At 61.1% G+C, this 13,525-nt stretch overlaps 2 protein-coding genes across 3 annotated transcripts; one reads left to right on the top strand and one right to left on the bottom strand.

Annotated features, from left to right (window-relative positions):
• Nucleotides 1-43: 43 nt before the first annotated feature.
• On the top strand, nt 44-7,212 carry Plekhn1 (pleckstrin homology domain containing N1). Of its 2 annotated transcripts, none has more exons than XM_047559681.1 (16): nt 44-213; nt 302-401; nt 2,817-2,963; nt 3,048-3,128; nt 3,202-3,274; nt 3,421-3,548; nt 3,621-3,752; nt 3,844-3,924; nt 4,519-4,588; nt 4,720-4,868; nt 4,978-5,133; nt 5,345-5,491; nt 5,642-5,782; nt 5,960-6,196; nt 6,451-6,499; nt 6,584-7,212. In XM_047559681.1, the coding sequence occupies exons 1-16, from the start codon at nt 131-133 to the stop codon at nt 6,670-6,672; spliced, it is 1,863 nt and encodes a 620-aa protein (XP_047415637.1). In that variant the 5' UTR covers nt 44-130; the 3' UTR covers nt 6,673-7,212. The 2 variants fall into 2 exon arrangements, with proteins under 2 accessions (XP_047415637.1, XP_047415629.1); XM_047559673.1 differs by having other exon boundaries at nt 5,642-5,851.
• A 22-nt stretch (nt 7,213-7,234) lies between these two features.
• Nucleotides 7,235-12,528, bottom strand: Perm1 (PPARGC1 and ESRR induced regulator, muscle 1). The gene is made up of 3 exons (XM_047559661.1): nt 9,018-12,528; nt 8,451-8,573; nt 7,235-8,188 (listed from the first exon to the last, which is right to left on the bottom strand). Exons 1-3 carry the CDS (start codon nt 11,479-11,481, stop codon nt 8,076-8,078), a joined length of 2,700 nt encoding a protein of 899 aa, XP_047415617.1. The 5' UTR covers nt 11,482-12,528; the 3' UTR covers nt 7,235-8,075.
• Nucleotides 12,529-13,525: the final 997 nt, after the last annotated feature.

Raw genomic sequence — 13,525 nt, 5'->3', positions numbered from 1 at the left:
TCCCCGCACCCCTGAGTAGGCGTGGGACATCCCACAGTCCCGCCCGCCGCGGGAGGCGCGGGCAAGAGGATCCCGGACCTAGGGACCCAGACCTGCCTACCGGCCCGGTCCAAGCCAGCCGCCGTCACCTATGGGGAACAGCCACTGCGTCCCTCAGACCCCCAGGAGGCTGCGGGCCTCGTTCTCCAGGAAACCCTCGTTGAAGGCAAATAGGTGAGAGGGGCGACCTCAGCCACCCGGGCACAAGGTCTCCCTCGACCCGACCGAGGGGCAAGCCCCAAACCCCTTTCCCTCATCCTAGAGAGGACAGCGCGAGGAAACTGGCGAGCCTGTTCGGCTCCGAGGCTGGCCCGGACGGGGACACCGCCGCAGACAAGCTCTTCTACTACATCCCTGGGACGGTGAGCCGAGGGCGTGCCCCGCCCGAGCGGCAGCCGCCCGCGGTGGCGAGGCCCTCATTTGTCGCTGGGCCTGGGGTCCGCGTGCGGCTTTGCGCTCTCTTCTGTGTCCGCACGTGCGTCGCAGTTTCGCACAGCTCAGGGTCCTCCCAGTCAGCCCAGGGGATTCAGATTCAAAGGGAGGTGAGGAAGTGGGCACTGCCCCGCCCTGGGGAGTTCATCCGCCGAAAGTCTGGCCCAGAACGAAACCCAGACTGGCCCTGAGTCAGTGGTGAGCCGCGCGCCTGGCCCTTGGGCGGGGCCTCGGCAGGTTCGGCCGCATCACCGGGGTAGGCGGTGTCGGCCTAGACCTCCAGCTCGCCGAGCTGAGCGCACGCTTTTCTGTGTTGCAGCCTTGTGGGTGAATTTGCTTGAGAAAGTAAAGGGCTTCAGGCGACTGTGAGCCTGCTGGTCACCTACAGCAGGCCCCAGTTTCTCACTCGGGGTCTCTAACAAGAAGGTGCTCCTGGATATCTGCTGCCTGCAGCAGCCCTACCTGTGCGGGTGTGCCCTGCCACAGCACAGGAAGGAAGCGAACACCAAGCACTTGTTAGGCTACTTCTCACTGAGGGAACCGAGGGTAAGACTAAGGACTGACTGAGAGGAGAAGCCCCAGCCACTTTTCCTAATAGCTAGCATTGGTTTGAGCAGAACCTAGACTGCAGATCTGACAGGAGCCCCTACTGCAGCTCCCTCCTTGGGGCCCGTGCCCAGAGGGTGACTGGGCTCAGCTCTGTGAAGAGGACCTGGAGCCTCTGCTGGGGGAACACCTGTGACTCTGAGCCAGGACTGAAGTCGCTGGCATGGGTTCCCGGAACCTACCTTTCGCCCTGCCCCACCAGGCAGGGACCCTATGTCATCCCCTCTTCCCTGTCTAAGGTCCCAGAGCTCCTGCAGTCAGCTGCTGGCTTCAGAAACCAGTCTGCCTCAGGGAAGCGGCCACATCTCAGACCCTGACTGTTCAGGCTAGGACAGGCAGTGTGACCCTGAGGGAGTCCCCGAAGGCACGGTGTCCCTAGTGGTCCTCCCTGGAGAAGGGGCAGGACCCCTGGAGCCTTAGGAGATGGGGCCAAGGGGGGCCTCTGGCCAGGCTTGAACAGTCGCCATGCTTCCAGCCCTACTGGGATTCTAAGCTGCCCTCCCCAGGCCCCAGGTCTGAGCCTGGGCCACGGGACCATTGGCATAGCCCTTACAGATTCATGGCCTATTTTTTTGAGGGTGTCACTGGAATCAGTTCCCACACTGGGTGTGGGTGCAGGAGGCCCCACCCAGAGGCAGAGAAGCCGGGGGAGCTGTGTTCTGTCTGTTCACATTCCTGGGCTTGCCCAAGGGGCAGCTTGGCTTTGCCAGGACACAGCAGACCTGCAAGTGACCCAAATGTGACCCCCAACAGAATTTGCTCCTAAGCTGGTGGGTCACAGCCCTCTCCAGCCCCTGAGCACCTGTCTTCTGTCTGGCCCCTGCTCTGATATCAAAGCCCCCATTCGTAGAGAACGCTCTGCTAGGACTAGCTAAGTGCTGTGTGGACATTGGCCCTCTTTTCCTCCCTTCAGCACTGCACTTTGACACTGCCCCACACTCAGACTGTGGTCAGGCAGCTAAGCAGAACAGGAAAGGCTGGAATTTTAGAAGGGTGTGTAGCCAAGGAAAAGGTGAGAACTGAGCAAAGCCCCCAAGGGTACAAAGTGGGGAGTCAGGGCTGAGTGGCCCCAACAGAGGGAATAGCCCAAGTCAGACATGTGCCTGATTCAAGGGAAAGGGAGGGAGGGAAGAAGAGTTCAGGAACAGGTGGCAGAGAAACCCTCAGTCTTTGCCATTTGTGTATGTGAGCCTGAGGCCTGTGCTCAATGTGCTAGAACAACCAGCACCTGAGCACCCAGAAATCATGCCGGTATCCAAGCAGGCTAAGTGGGAATGTGTACACCAAGGAAATTGGTGGATGTACAGATCAGGGCTTGGGGGTTTTTTGTCTGTTTTTATTTATAGAATCAGGTATTAAACATTTACCAACTGACACTGAAGAAAGCCTGGGTTTTATGCACTATCTCACCCAGACACCCCAAAACACCTTTGAAAATTTTGGGGAGATTGAATAAACAAAACAGATCTGCAGGGCCAGGAGGTGGTGAAGATAAGGTTTGACTCCACTGAGTCCCACCTTCTCTGTCCCCTGCTAGACCAGACAGCATAGACTGAGGAGCTCTGTGCGTGTGTGTGTGTGTTGTGCATTCTGCCACCATTCCACATGGACAGGCTGTGCATATCTGCCTGTGTGTATTGTGTGACTTTGCATGGACCGGTCAGGCCTATATGGGTGACTGAGTAATGGGTTGGGGTTGCTGGTCCTATCTGACCACTCCCCAAGCCCTGCTCCCCTAGGACTTTCCAGGCCTGGAGAGTCAACCAGAGAACTTGGAGCAGCCAATCCTGAGTGTGTTCAAGAAGGGGCGGCGAAAGGTGCCCGTGAGGAACCTGGGCAAGGTGGTACACTATGCCAAAGTCCAGTTGCGGTTCCACCACAGCCAGGTAGGGTCTGAGGGGCATGCTCAGGGACCAGTACCCACCAGCCTGCCTGCTTCAGTCCCTCAGACAGGCGCTTGCTCTCCCCAGGATACCAGCGACTGCTACCTGGAGCTCTTCCCCTCCCACCTCTACTTCCAGGCTCATGGTTCTGAGGGGCTCACATTCCAAGTAAGAAGCCTGAGCATGGGTGGGGGCAAGACCCCTGGGAGTTCTTGCAGCCCTACTACCTGTTCTCTGGCAGGGGCTGTTGCCGCTGATGGAGTTGAGCATTTGCCCACTCGAGGGGACCGGAGAGCATGGCTTCCAGATCACAGGTGTGTGGAGGACACTGTCTTCCTAGAAGGGTGCCTCCCAGCCAGGGCCATGGATCTGTGCAGAGCCCTTGGAGAGGGACCTTTGCTTGGACTCTGGGGCTCCAAGCTTGGGCCCATCTCAGCCCACGCTGTTCCTCCACCCCCAGGCCCACTGCCTGCCCCACTCCTCGTCCTCTGCCCCAGTGAAGCTGAGCTCCGCCGCTGGCTCTACCACTTGGAAAAGCAGATGGCCCTCCTGGGGGGACTGCGGCGCTGCCACTCTGCACCCCCGCAGGTCAGAAGCAGGAACCTGCAAGCCCCCTCCCCACCCTCTCGCTCCAGCCTACCCTGACGGCCTCTTCCACAGGCCCCCGCAGGGAACGAGCTCCCCTGGTCCCTGCAGCGCCATCTGACCTGGCTGCGGAGGGCATCTGGGTGTGAATCAGTGGGCAGTGCCATCTGTGCCTCAAGGGTCAAGCTGCAGCACCTGCCCTCACAGGTGGGTGGGAGGGATGTGAGGAGGGTGCAGGAGAGGTGGGACCAGCCCCGGGTGCCCAGCCCCACCTATGCTGTCCTCTGACCCCTCGCAGGAGCAGTGGGATCGGCTCCTGGTCCTGTACCCAACATCCCTGGCCATCTTCTCTGAGGAACCAGACGGGATTGCCTTTAAGGTGGGCCCTCCCCGAGGTGGACCTGCCCAGGGAGGCATGCTGTGTGGGGTGGGGGTGGCGACTTGGGAGGAACCTGTATGTCAAGGCCTGTTGGGACAGACCACAGGGCTCCGCCCATCTGGCCCACTGCCCGGTCAGTCTAGTCTCAGTTCTGAGGTGGGAAAGTCCCTCCCTGGAGCACCCTCCCCATCCTAAAGGGTCCTCAGCCACCAGCCAGACCATCACCCTTGAGCAGGTGGCATGAGGTAGGGCCACTCCTGGGAGTCATTGGCAGGTGCCCCTGCTGCCTGAGGGGCATGTGTGCATATGCAGGTGAGCATGTGGTTGGTGTGTACTCAGGAAGACACACAGGGGCTTCCCTGCCTGGGGGGCCCGTCCCCATCTGCTGTGTGGGTTGGTGAGGCCCACCAGCAGGTCTGGGTCAAGACACCCCCAGGACAGACATCAGTTGCTCCACCTCCCTCAGGGAGCTGGCCTCGGAGCTGGATTGTCCAGGTGCTCAGCCCAGCTGGGGAGGACAAGATGGAGGGATGGGATCAAGCAGGGGCTGGGGCTGCTCCCAGGAAGGCCCAGCCCTCACTCGCTGCCCCACAGGGGGAGCTGCCACTCAGCGCCGTGCACATCAACCTGGAGGAGAAGCAGACCCGCTCCTTCCTGATAGGAGGTGAGTCCTGACGCAGTCTCTACCCCTGTCTAGGGGCTGTTGGGAGTGGGTATGAGCCTGGTGGATGCCCCAGCTCTTTACGGGGGCTCTGTGGGGTGTGCCTGCATGGCGCCCCCCCATTCTGTGTGCAGGACGGCTCATCCACACCATCCGGGTGGTGTGTGCCAGTCATGAGGATTACTGCCACTGGCTGCTGTGCCTCCAGACTGTCTCCCGCAGGGATGGGGGCCCTCTGCTCCTCCACCCCGAGGGCTTCCCAGGCCCGCAGGGGCCCACACAGGTGAGGGGCAGCAGGAGTACCTCAGATCAGGCCCTGGGGACAGAGGGGTGGGTCCAGATGTGTGGGTGGGGAGAGGGATGACCACCCAACTCATGCCCTGACTGCCCAGGTCACAGGTGGTGTCCGAGGCTCACTTTCCTCAGATGGACGGACCAGCTGGGATTCGGGGTGCCCGGCACCTCCCTCCAACCGCACCAGCTACTCCCTCCCCGAGTCCTCAGTGCCCTGCACTGCAGACTGCTCTTCCCCTGCCCAGTCTGCACCTGTGAGTATCTGGGGGTGGCTGAGGAAGAAGGGCAGGAAGCATGAGGTGTCTGTGTGCTGGGGAGCCGGGGCCCCGCGGCTCACCCCCGTGAGCCTGGACCCTGGTTCCTTGGTTGCGGGGAGACTTAGACTGCAGCGAGTGCCACCCGACTTCAGAGAACTGAGTGGGAAAGGGCCCAGAGAACTTTCTGAAAGGCGTTTGGTCCCCACAGGACCAGCCCGATCCCAGCCCTGACTGTGCCAGCCTTGGCCGACCGAGGGCGGAGCTGAGGCGTAGCAGCCGGTCCCCCGGGGGCCAGGCCCGAGGGCAGCAGCCTGGCCCTGCTGCACCACCACACATACATCTGGACCTGACCAAGGTGACCCGGCCCTGCCAGGTGGCTTTCCCTCCTGCCTGCCTCCCTGGCCTGGTCTCTCAGCCTGCCTGGGCCTGGACCCCCGAGGCCTCTCTCATGGAGGCTCTGCTGCTTCTGACTCACGGACTATGTCTCTTCTACCTGTTCCTGCAGGTGGGCAGGCTGGGCCTGGAATGCAGCCCAGCGGCCCCAGAGCACCCTCTGGGGGCACCACACTCCCCGCTGTATGCTGATCCCTACACCCCGCCAGCCACTTCCCATCGCAGGATCACAGATGTTAGGGGCCTGGATGAGGTCAGTCACCTGCTGGTGACAGGGCTGGCTGTGCCACAACCTGAAGTCAGGGAGATGCCGAAGCCCGAGGTCTGCTCGTGCTGTGATGGGAGGCTAAGGGGCTTCCTGGGGCAGTAGTCCCTGTGGTCCATGGTGGCCCCTGTCCAGGGCCTCAAGTAACCCACATTCTCTTGGCAGCTTCTTGGTGCAGTGCTGAGCTCACCTGGACCAGAGCCTTCCAGCCCATTCCCCTCTGTTCCTGTGTCCGTGCCCATTTCTAATACCTGCTCTGGACTCTCCGGCTCCCCTGGCTCCCCTGGCTCCCCTGGTCCCCGCTTGGTCTCCAGGAAAGGAGCCCTGCAGTCCCGAGCCTCTCGGAGACACCGGGGTTCCATCAAGGACCAGGGTGCACAGCCCCCAGATGCCCCTCAGCTTGTGAGTAGCAGCCCCCACCCTGGTAGGAGGAGGCCCCAGCCCCTGGGCCCAAAGGGTGCTAGGTGGGCCTCCTGGGACTGAGGAGCAAGAGAGAGAAATGGAGAATGTGAGGCAGGCAGAGACCAGGGACAGGCACAGGGAATGGCAGGGTGAGTGGGACCAAGAGGTAAGGTGGGAGGGTTCTGGTCAATCTGATCCCATGCCACCTCCCCGGGCTCTGCCCTGCTCTCAGACTTGTGGTTTGGGGTTCCCAGGTCTCCACTGCCCCGGAAGGGCCCCCCAGCCCTCTGCTGCCTCCCTCAGGTGAGTGAGGGTTCTACTCCCTGGGGGTAAGTCAGAAACAGGGTGTTGCTTCCTTAGACTGATGGGTCTCTCCCTCCCCACCAGGTGGTGACAAGACCTCATCTCCCTCCCACCAGAAGTGGCCACAGCTCAAAAGGCTTGAGGCAGAGGGGGGGCTCATCCAGTGGATCTGATGGCCCCTGGCCAGGGCTGCTTGTCAGAACCACATCTGACCAGTTCTGACCCTGAAGTCAGACTTTGCAGTCGACTGCCCCTTCAGCCTATGCCAAATGCCCCCCGGGGTCTGACCCAGGGTCAAGGTGTCTCCCGGACCTGAGAGCAGACGGGTGGCAGCTGGAGTGACTAGAAGTAGGCACCTCATCCCTGAGGACACCCCGACTGCGTGGCTGATCACAGCTCGGCAAGGGTCTTCAGGGAGGTGCTAGACAGCTCAGCGCCGTCCTTCAGCTCTGCCTTCGGGGAGGGGACCTGACCTGGAAGCTGGGGTCCACATGGATGTGCAGGGCAGAGGGCTAGGTCAGGCAGGGTCTGTGTGTGAGGTCAGGGCGTGAGGCCCAGGTCTTGAGGTGTGAGCATCAGAGGCGAGGCTCTCAGGGGTGGGGTCAGCATTTGGGTGTGCGGGTGGGGCTGTCAGACACTGACACCGTAAATTAGAGAGAGGAGATTTTATTGGTGCTGTCTACCTGTGTCCTCCACCAAGCAGCCGGGTGCCTTCCACCTGTGCGTACTTGCCTTGGGAAGACCCCCCACCCACCTCTGGCCCCTCGCTCACCTTCCCACCCCATCTCTGACTGCTCTTGACCTCAGCCCTCACACCAGCTGACCCACAGGAGCAGCAAAACTCTCAGGAGCCACGTCCTCATGTGTGAGGACTGAGTTCTGCCTGCACCCTCATCCAGGGTTCCTCAGATGGAGCCCAGGTCCTGCCCCATAGACCCCCCAACATGGGGGCTGCCACAGCCACTGAAGGCATTTAGGGATCCGCCCAGGTCTACCCAGGCAGACTTGACCACAGTCGCTCAGGGCTCAGAGAGGCTCTTGTGAGCAGGACAGATGCCCCAGAACATGCCCCCAGCTTCTACAGCACCCAGCATCCCCATCTGGACCCTACAACCCAGCAGAGCCTTGCCCCTCTCTGCCACTCCTAATTCTTCCAGTATCTTCTCCTGCCACTCACCCCTCCCTCGTGTGACCAGATGAAACACAGTGCCCAGTTAAGTTAGATTTCAGATCAACAATAATAATTTCTTAGTCTAAGTATGTCCCAAATATTGCATGTCTGAAATTCAAATCTAACTGGGTGCCTTGTGCTTTTCATTTGCTGATCCAGTATCCTATTAACCAGTTCCCTGCTCAGTCCTTACCCACCCAGAATTCCAAATCTCCTCCCTCTAAGGAGAGGGGAGCAGCCTCAGCCCCTGGCTGTGCCTTAGGTGAAGTCCAAGGGAGCCAGCCCCACGGACACTGGCTCCCTCCTGGACGCCCTCGAAGACGGGGTCAAGGGCAAGGAGGAGGGCAGCACCTCCTGGCACATGCTTGTCTTCTGACCTGCGTCCCTGTGGCCCAGGTCTGGTTGCTAGGAGGTGGGACTTGGGCTGCGACTGCAGCTGCGGCTGGGACTGCGTCCTCGCCTCACCCGCCTGCGGAAGTAGCGGATGGCGGAGATGGTGCCGATGTTGGCCAGCAAGACTGCAAGAGAAGCACAAGGTCTCCTGGTGCCAGCTCCTGCCAGTCATCACCTTCTGCCCACATGACCCAGTCCTCAAAGGGCAGGACAAGGCCAGCGGGACAGAGCAGCTAGGTGGACGCTGGTCAGCAGGGAAAAAGCAGAGTAGGGAGAAACCTGTGCGTCCTTTGCACACCTCCTCCCTCCGGGCAGCTGAGGTCGGACAAGAAGGCCCCTCCATCTGTCTCCTAGGCACCAGCCCCCTCTGCCCCCAGGGCCCCACACCTGTTTTCCAAGCGTCAGGGGTGTGTAGATCTGAGGTTCTCACAGCCCAGGTAGCAAAGGCCACAAACACCAGGCACATGTCATTCTGACTGAAGGGGACGGCCAGGGGACGGCAGAGCTCCCCTAGGAGAGAGAAATACACCAGAGCTGGTCTGCTGCACCTGCCCTGGTCATGTCCACCCTGGGACACATGTACCCTAGACACATCAGTCCTAGGTCCTAAGAATCATCTGTGCCCCCAGTGCCCATCCCACTAAGGCCCAAGTGGGAGCAGTCCCAGCGCCCACCCTGCTAGGTGCTTTGGAGAGTGGCTTTCCTGGCACTTGGGCCTGGACTTGGGTCAAACCCCAGAATGGCCATGGTGCCTAGCCTGGGCTGCCCCATGTGGACATGTTCTGGGATGCCTGGGAGTTTGCCCTTCCCTTCTAAGAGGTCCCCAAGCCCCCGCCCCCCATGGGCTGATGACCCAGGATTACGCCCCACCCCCACCCCCAGTCCCTCTGGCTGGGCTCCCTGGACAGTGTGTTCCCAGGACCTGGACAGACATGGGGCCTGAGCAAAACGCACCTGCCTGCCTGACTGCCAGGCTGAGCTGTTGTGCAGTGGCTGGACTGGGCTCAGGCGAGGCCCCAGGCCCGACTTCCTGCTCTGAGGTCCGTAGCTGGAGAAGGGCAGCTGATGGCTGCACACCGCCAAGCCCCTCCTCCCCGAGGAAGTGTTCATAGGCCTCTGGGATGGAGATGGGCACCAGGTCGACAGCAGGTGCCACTGGTGCAGCCTCAGCCCCCAGGGGTGGGACCGTGGCTGGGGAGCTCCCCTGGCGCCTGGGCCTCTGGGCTGGGCAATCCCGGAAGAAGAACTCGCACGTGTCGGGCCACTGGACTTCACCCAGGGCCTGGATGGCCTCTTCCTCTGCAGCACCTTCATCCTCCTCCTCAATGGTGTCACAGAAGAAAAACTCATAGGCCTCTGGGAGGGTCACTGCAAAGCTGCTGCCCAGCCCGGGCCCCACTGAAGCAGAAGGGGCAGGGGGCGGCAGGTGCTTGAGGATCCGGGGCTGGGGGGGCCGGGGCCCAACTGCCACAGCGTCCCAGGCTGCAGACCCCCCACGGCCCCCTGTTGCCACTCTGAGGGCTGAGGGCCGGGCTGTGACTGGCGAGGGCGGGCCCCCGGCCCCTGCTGACCCCAGCTCCTCCAGGCTGGGCATTGCCATGGAGAATCGTACCTTCTTCCTCTTGGGAGCCTGCATGGCGCCTGGCGGGGGCTCACCCTCAGGGGGTCCAGGGGCCCCTGCAGAAGGCTGTCCTCTGGGCTTCTCTTGGGGTCCCCTGGGAGGCACAATCACCTCTGTCCCCAACATGTCAGAACCGGCTTGGGGGACAGGGGCCCAGGAGGGCTCAGCAGCACAGGCTCTGGGGTCAGGTGTGGACACACCTGCCTCAGACTCAGCCTTGGAAGCAGAGTGAGGCAGAGCCATGCATGGCAGAGCCATAGAGAGAGGAGCAGAAGGATCCACCTCTGCTGCACGCAGGTCCACAGGCAGGCTTGGTGTGGAGGCAGGTGTAGACCCAGTCTGGGCATATTGAGGCTCAGAGGCAGGTGCAGACAAGGCCATGTCAGGTTGAGGCTCAGAGGCAGGTCCAGACAAGGCCATGTCAGGTTGAGGCTTGGAGGCAGATGTAGACACAGCCTCGTCAGGTTGGAGTTTGGAAGCTGGTGTAGACAAAGCCATGTTGGGTAGAGGTTCAGAGGCAGATATAGATGAAGCCATGTTGGGTTGAGGCTTGCAGGCAGGTGTAGACAAAACCACATCAGATTGAGGCTTGGAGGCAGGCGTAGACAAAGCCACATTGGGTTGAGGCTCAGAGGCAGGCATAGACAGACCCACATAGGGTGGAGGCTCAGAGGCAGGTATAGATGAAGCCACATCAGACTGAAGTTTGGAGTCAGGTGTAGACAGAGCCACATCAGCTTGTGGCTCAGAGTCAGATGTACACAGACCCATGTTGGGTTGAGTCTGGCAGGCAGGTGTAGACAGACCCATGCCAGTCTGAGGCTTGGAGGCAGGTGTAGACGCAGTCACATCTGACTTAGCCATGGAGACATCTGGATGAGTCTCCTGGACAGATATGGATACCATGTGTAGCTCAGCTCTGGGAGTTGTTCTGATCCGGTCTGTACCTTGCTTGATTACAGGCACTGGTGTAGACAGATCCAATCCTAGCCCTCGACTGGTAGCATGCTCAGGGAGACTCAAGCCCAGCTCGGGAGCACCTGTGGAGTCTGCCTCCTGTTGGTCCTGCTGGGTTTCTGCCGTCAGCTTTGCTGCCCCAGCCACAAGCCCCCTGTCCCGGGACCCAGCCAGGCCAGTGGCCTCCACAGGCCTGGACTCAGTGGGCAGTGGGGAGCCCAGCTGGGCAACAGCAGGACTTGGGGCTCCAGAGCGACCTCCCCCCTTGGCACCCACAGTGCGTCTCTTCTTGCGCCCAGGGCTCCGAGCTGGGGCTGCAGGGCTGCCAGGGGGGTTCTGGGAGGTGGGGCTGCGGCCAGAAGACTCAGGACTCCGAGGGGGCTCACCAGGGGGGCTGGGGGCCGGGCCCTGCAGGAGCCTCTGCATCTCCTCTCTGGAAGCTGCTGACCCTGGGAGGAATGAGCACTGGCTGGGAGGGGCAGCACCTGAGCCAAGGGGCAGAAGAGCTTCTGGCTGTGCGGACGTGCCGGCCGCCTGCTGACCAGGTCCCAGAGCCAGGACGGGCTCACGCTGAGACCTGCTGACCAGCTGCCGGGTGGCCTCCTCGTCCTCCTCTTCACAGCCCTGGCAGCCCCGCCCCCTGGGAGCAAGCTGCCCAGTGAGAAGGAGTGGGGGCCCAGGGGGGCTGCTGCCACTGCTGTCCCCTTGGTCAATGTCACTAGACAAGAGCTCGTCACCAGAGGCCAGGCCAGCTTGCAGGAGACCACACTCATCGGCAGTGGCAGAGAACTCGGCCCAGTCCTGGTCACTGAGCTGGACGCTGTACTGGAAGTTGTCCATTGTGGGTCAACAGAGGTGCTGGAGAGGCAGCAGAACTTGGGACCGGGTGGAGTCTTCACAAATCCAGGCTCTGGCCATCAACCTGCTCAAGTGGCCACCACCCCGCCCGCCCCAGGGGCTCCCCCCACCTTCCTGGTACACCATCTCCACCCTGAAAGAAAGCAGAATCTTTTCTTCTGAATTAAAACATTTCCCAGCTCCCACTCGCCCTGCCTCCTAATCATCTCTATTTCCGCAATCTAACAGTGCTGGGGACTCGAACCCGGGTCTCGAGCATGCGAGGCAGGCACTCTACGTGATGGGCTATATCGCCAGCACTCCTAACCATCCCTAAATGGTAATGTTATAAGGACGCACAGCCACTGTCCTGAAATCAAACGTGACTTGCTATTAGTGGATGAGCTGGTGTTCATTACATTTGAGTTTCCGCCCCAGCAGCAGCTCCTTCAAGCCCTGAGCCCTGTTCAGCAGCTTGCCTGACTGCCTCTGTTCCCTCAGAGCAGGCTGCACCAGGACAACCCACCAGGGATCAGGGTCCCTCGAGATGGTTAGCCCTGGCCTGTCCCAGTATGCTCTAACTGGCAGCTGGCCACAGACGAGAGGCTGCCGTGTCCAGGAGGTGACCAGCCTTGGCGATGACCTTCACCAGTCTTGGCTAGGACAGGCTTCCTCTGAGCTCACCAAGGTCAAAGCTGGCTCAGGTGTCAGCAGGAAGAACCTGGGCTGGATGTTACAGAGCAGAGCTGAGCCCCTGACCCCAAGGGCCCCGTTGGGCTATCCTAAGGATCTGCACCCCTGACTGAGTCTTGCCCAGCTGTCCAAGGCCCTGCTCTGTCCAGTGGATCTGAGCTGGTGAGAGCCAGCCTCTGCCTGAGCCGAAGCCGCCCAGAGACCAGAGCACAGAGGCTTCCTGCCCACTGACTGGAGCCCTCCTCTCTGGCCTGGGGGCTGTCACTGGGTGCTTGGACAGAAGCGCGGGGCTGACCACGTCCTACCTGGTCTAGCAGCCAGCCGGGCAGTGGCGCTGGGCGTCTGCACAGCCTGATCCAGGGCAGCATGGTGCTGAGTTCGCCCTGCAGGCTCCACCCCTACTGCCCAAAATACCTCATCCCTGTGCACACATGTGACTCGTGCCAGTCAGGGCGCAGGCCACAAATAGATGGCATTTGAGGCGCCTCCAGCTACGTGAGGGACGTCATCCTGGTGCGGGTCCAGGCCAGAGTTGGTGCCAGCCAAGGTCACATCAGACTCTGACCGGGGAATGCTCACCAGTGACCAGCACTGCACAGGCCTCCCTTTCCCAGGCAGAAGGCCGCCTGCACTTCCATCTCACCGTGAACCTCAGGCCCATGTGCACACTGGCCCCAGAGTGTCTCCAGCCCAGCTTTCCAGATGAGCCCCTGCCAACCGGGGGCAGGACGTGCTTCCTGGTCTGCCTCCTGGGGTCCCAGAGCCTCCCCTGGGGCATTGCCAACCTGCTGGTGGGACTTGAGGGCAGGTGGGGGCACTCTTTCCTCTGCGAGTCCTCCTGACAGCACTCAGAGGTTGACGTGGGCTGGGGTACAAAGCAGTTTCATTCCTGATCTCTGCTCTTGTGAACTGGCCCAGGATGGGGTGGCCTCTGCCTCCAGGAGAGGCTGGCAGGGCAACATGGCACCCGCACAAGTCCCTGAACATCTCTCTGAAACTCGTTCATCCTGAGAGGGGGAACCAGGAGAACCCTTATTCCTGAAGGTCATAAGGCACAGAGAGGGTGAGTAGTGTGCACACAGCCACACAGTCAGTCAGTGGCAGAGTTGGATCACATGGCCCAGCTGCAGAGCAGGGTTACCCTCCAGGTCCTCTGGTCTATGGGCAGGGTTGGTGACCATTGCCAGAGAGTCGGACAACACGCATCTAAACAGGGAGTGAGTTCATTCCCAAGCAGTGTGTTCTAAGGGGTGGAGTGGGAGCAGGGTGCCCAGGGGGTCCCAAGACCTCGCTGAGCCAAAAGGTGGTGGGGGGCCAGCGGGAAGTTGGTGGGAGGGCCGGTGTGGTGAGAGGC

Source organism: Sciurus carolinensis, chromosome 1 (genome assembly GCF_902686445.1).
Source record: "Sciurus carolinensis chromosome 1, mSciCar1.2, whole genome shotgun sequence".
Lineage (NCBI taxonomy): Eukaryota > Metazoa > Chordata > Mammalia > Rodentia > Sciuridae > Sciurus > Sciurus carolinensis.
The sequence above is the reverse complement of the archived record's forward strand: the minus strand, read 5'-3'. Positions and strand labels throughout refer to the sequence as shown.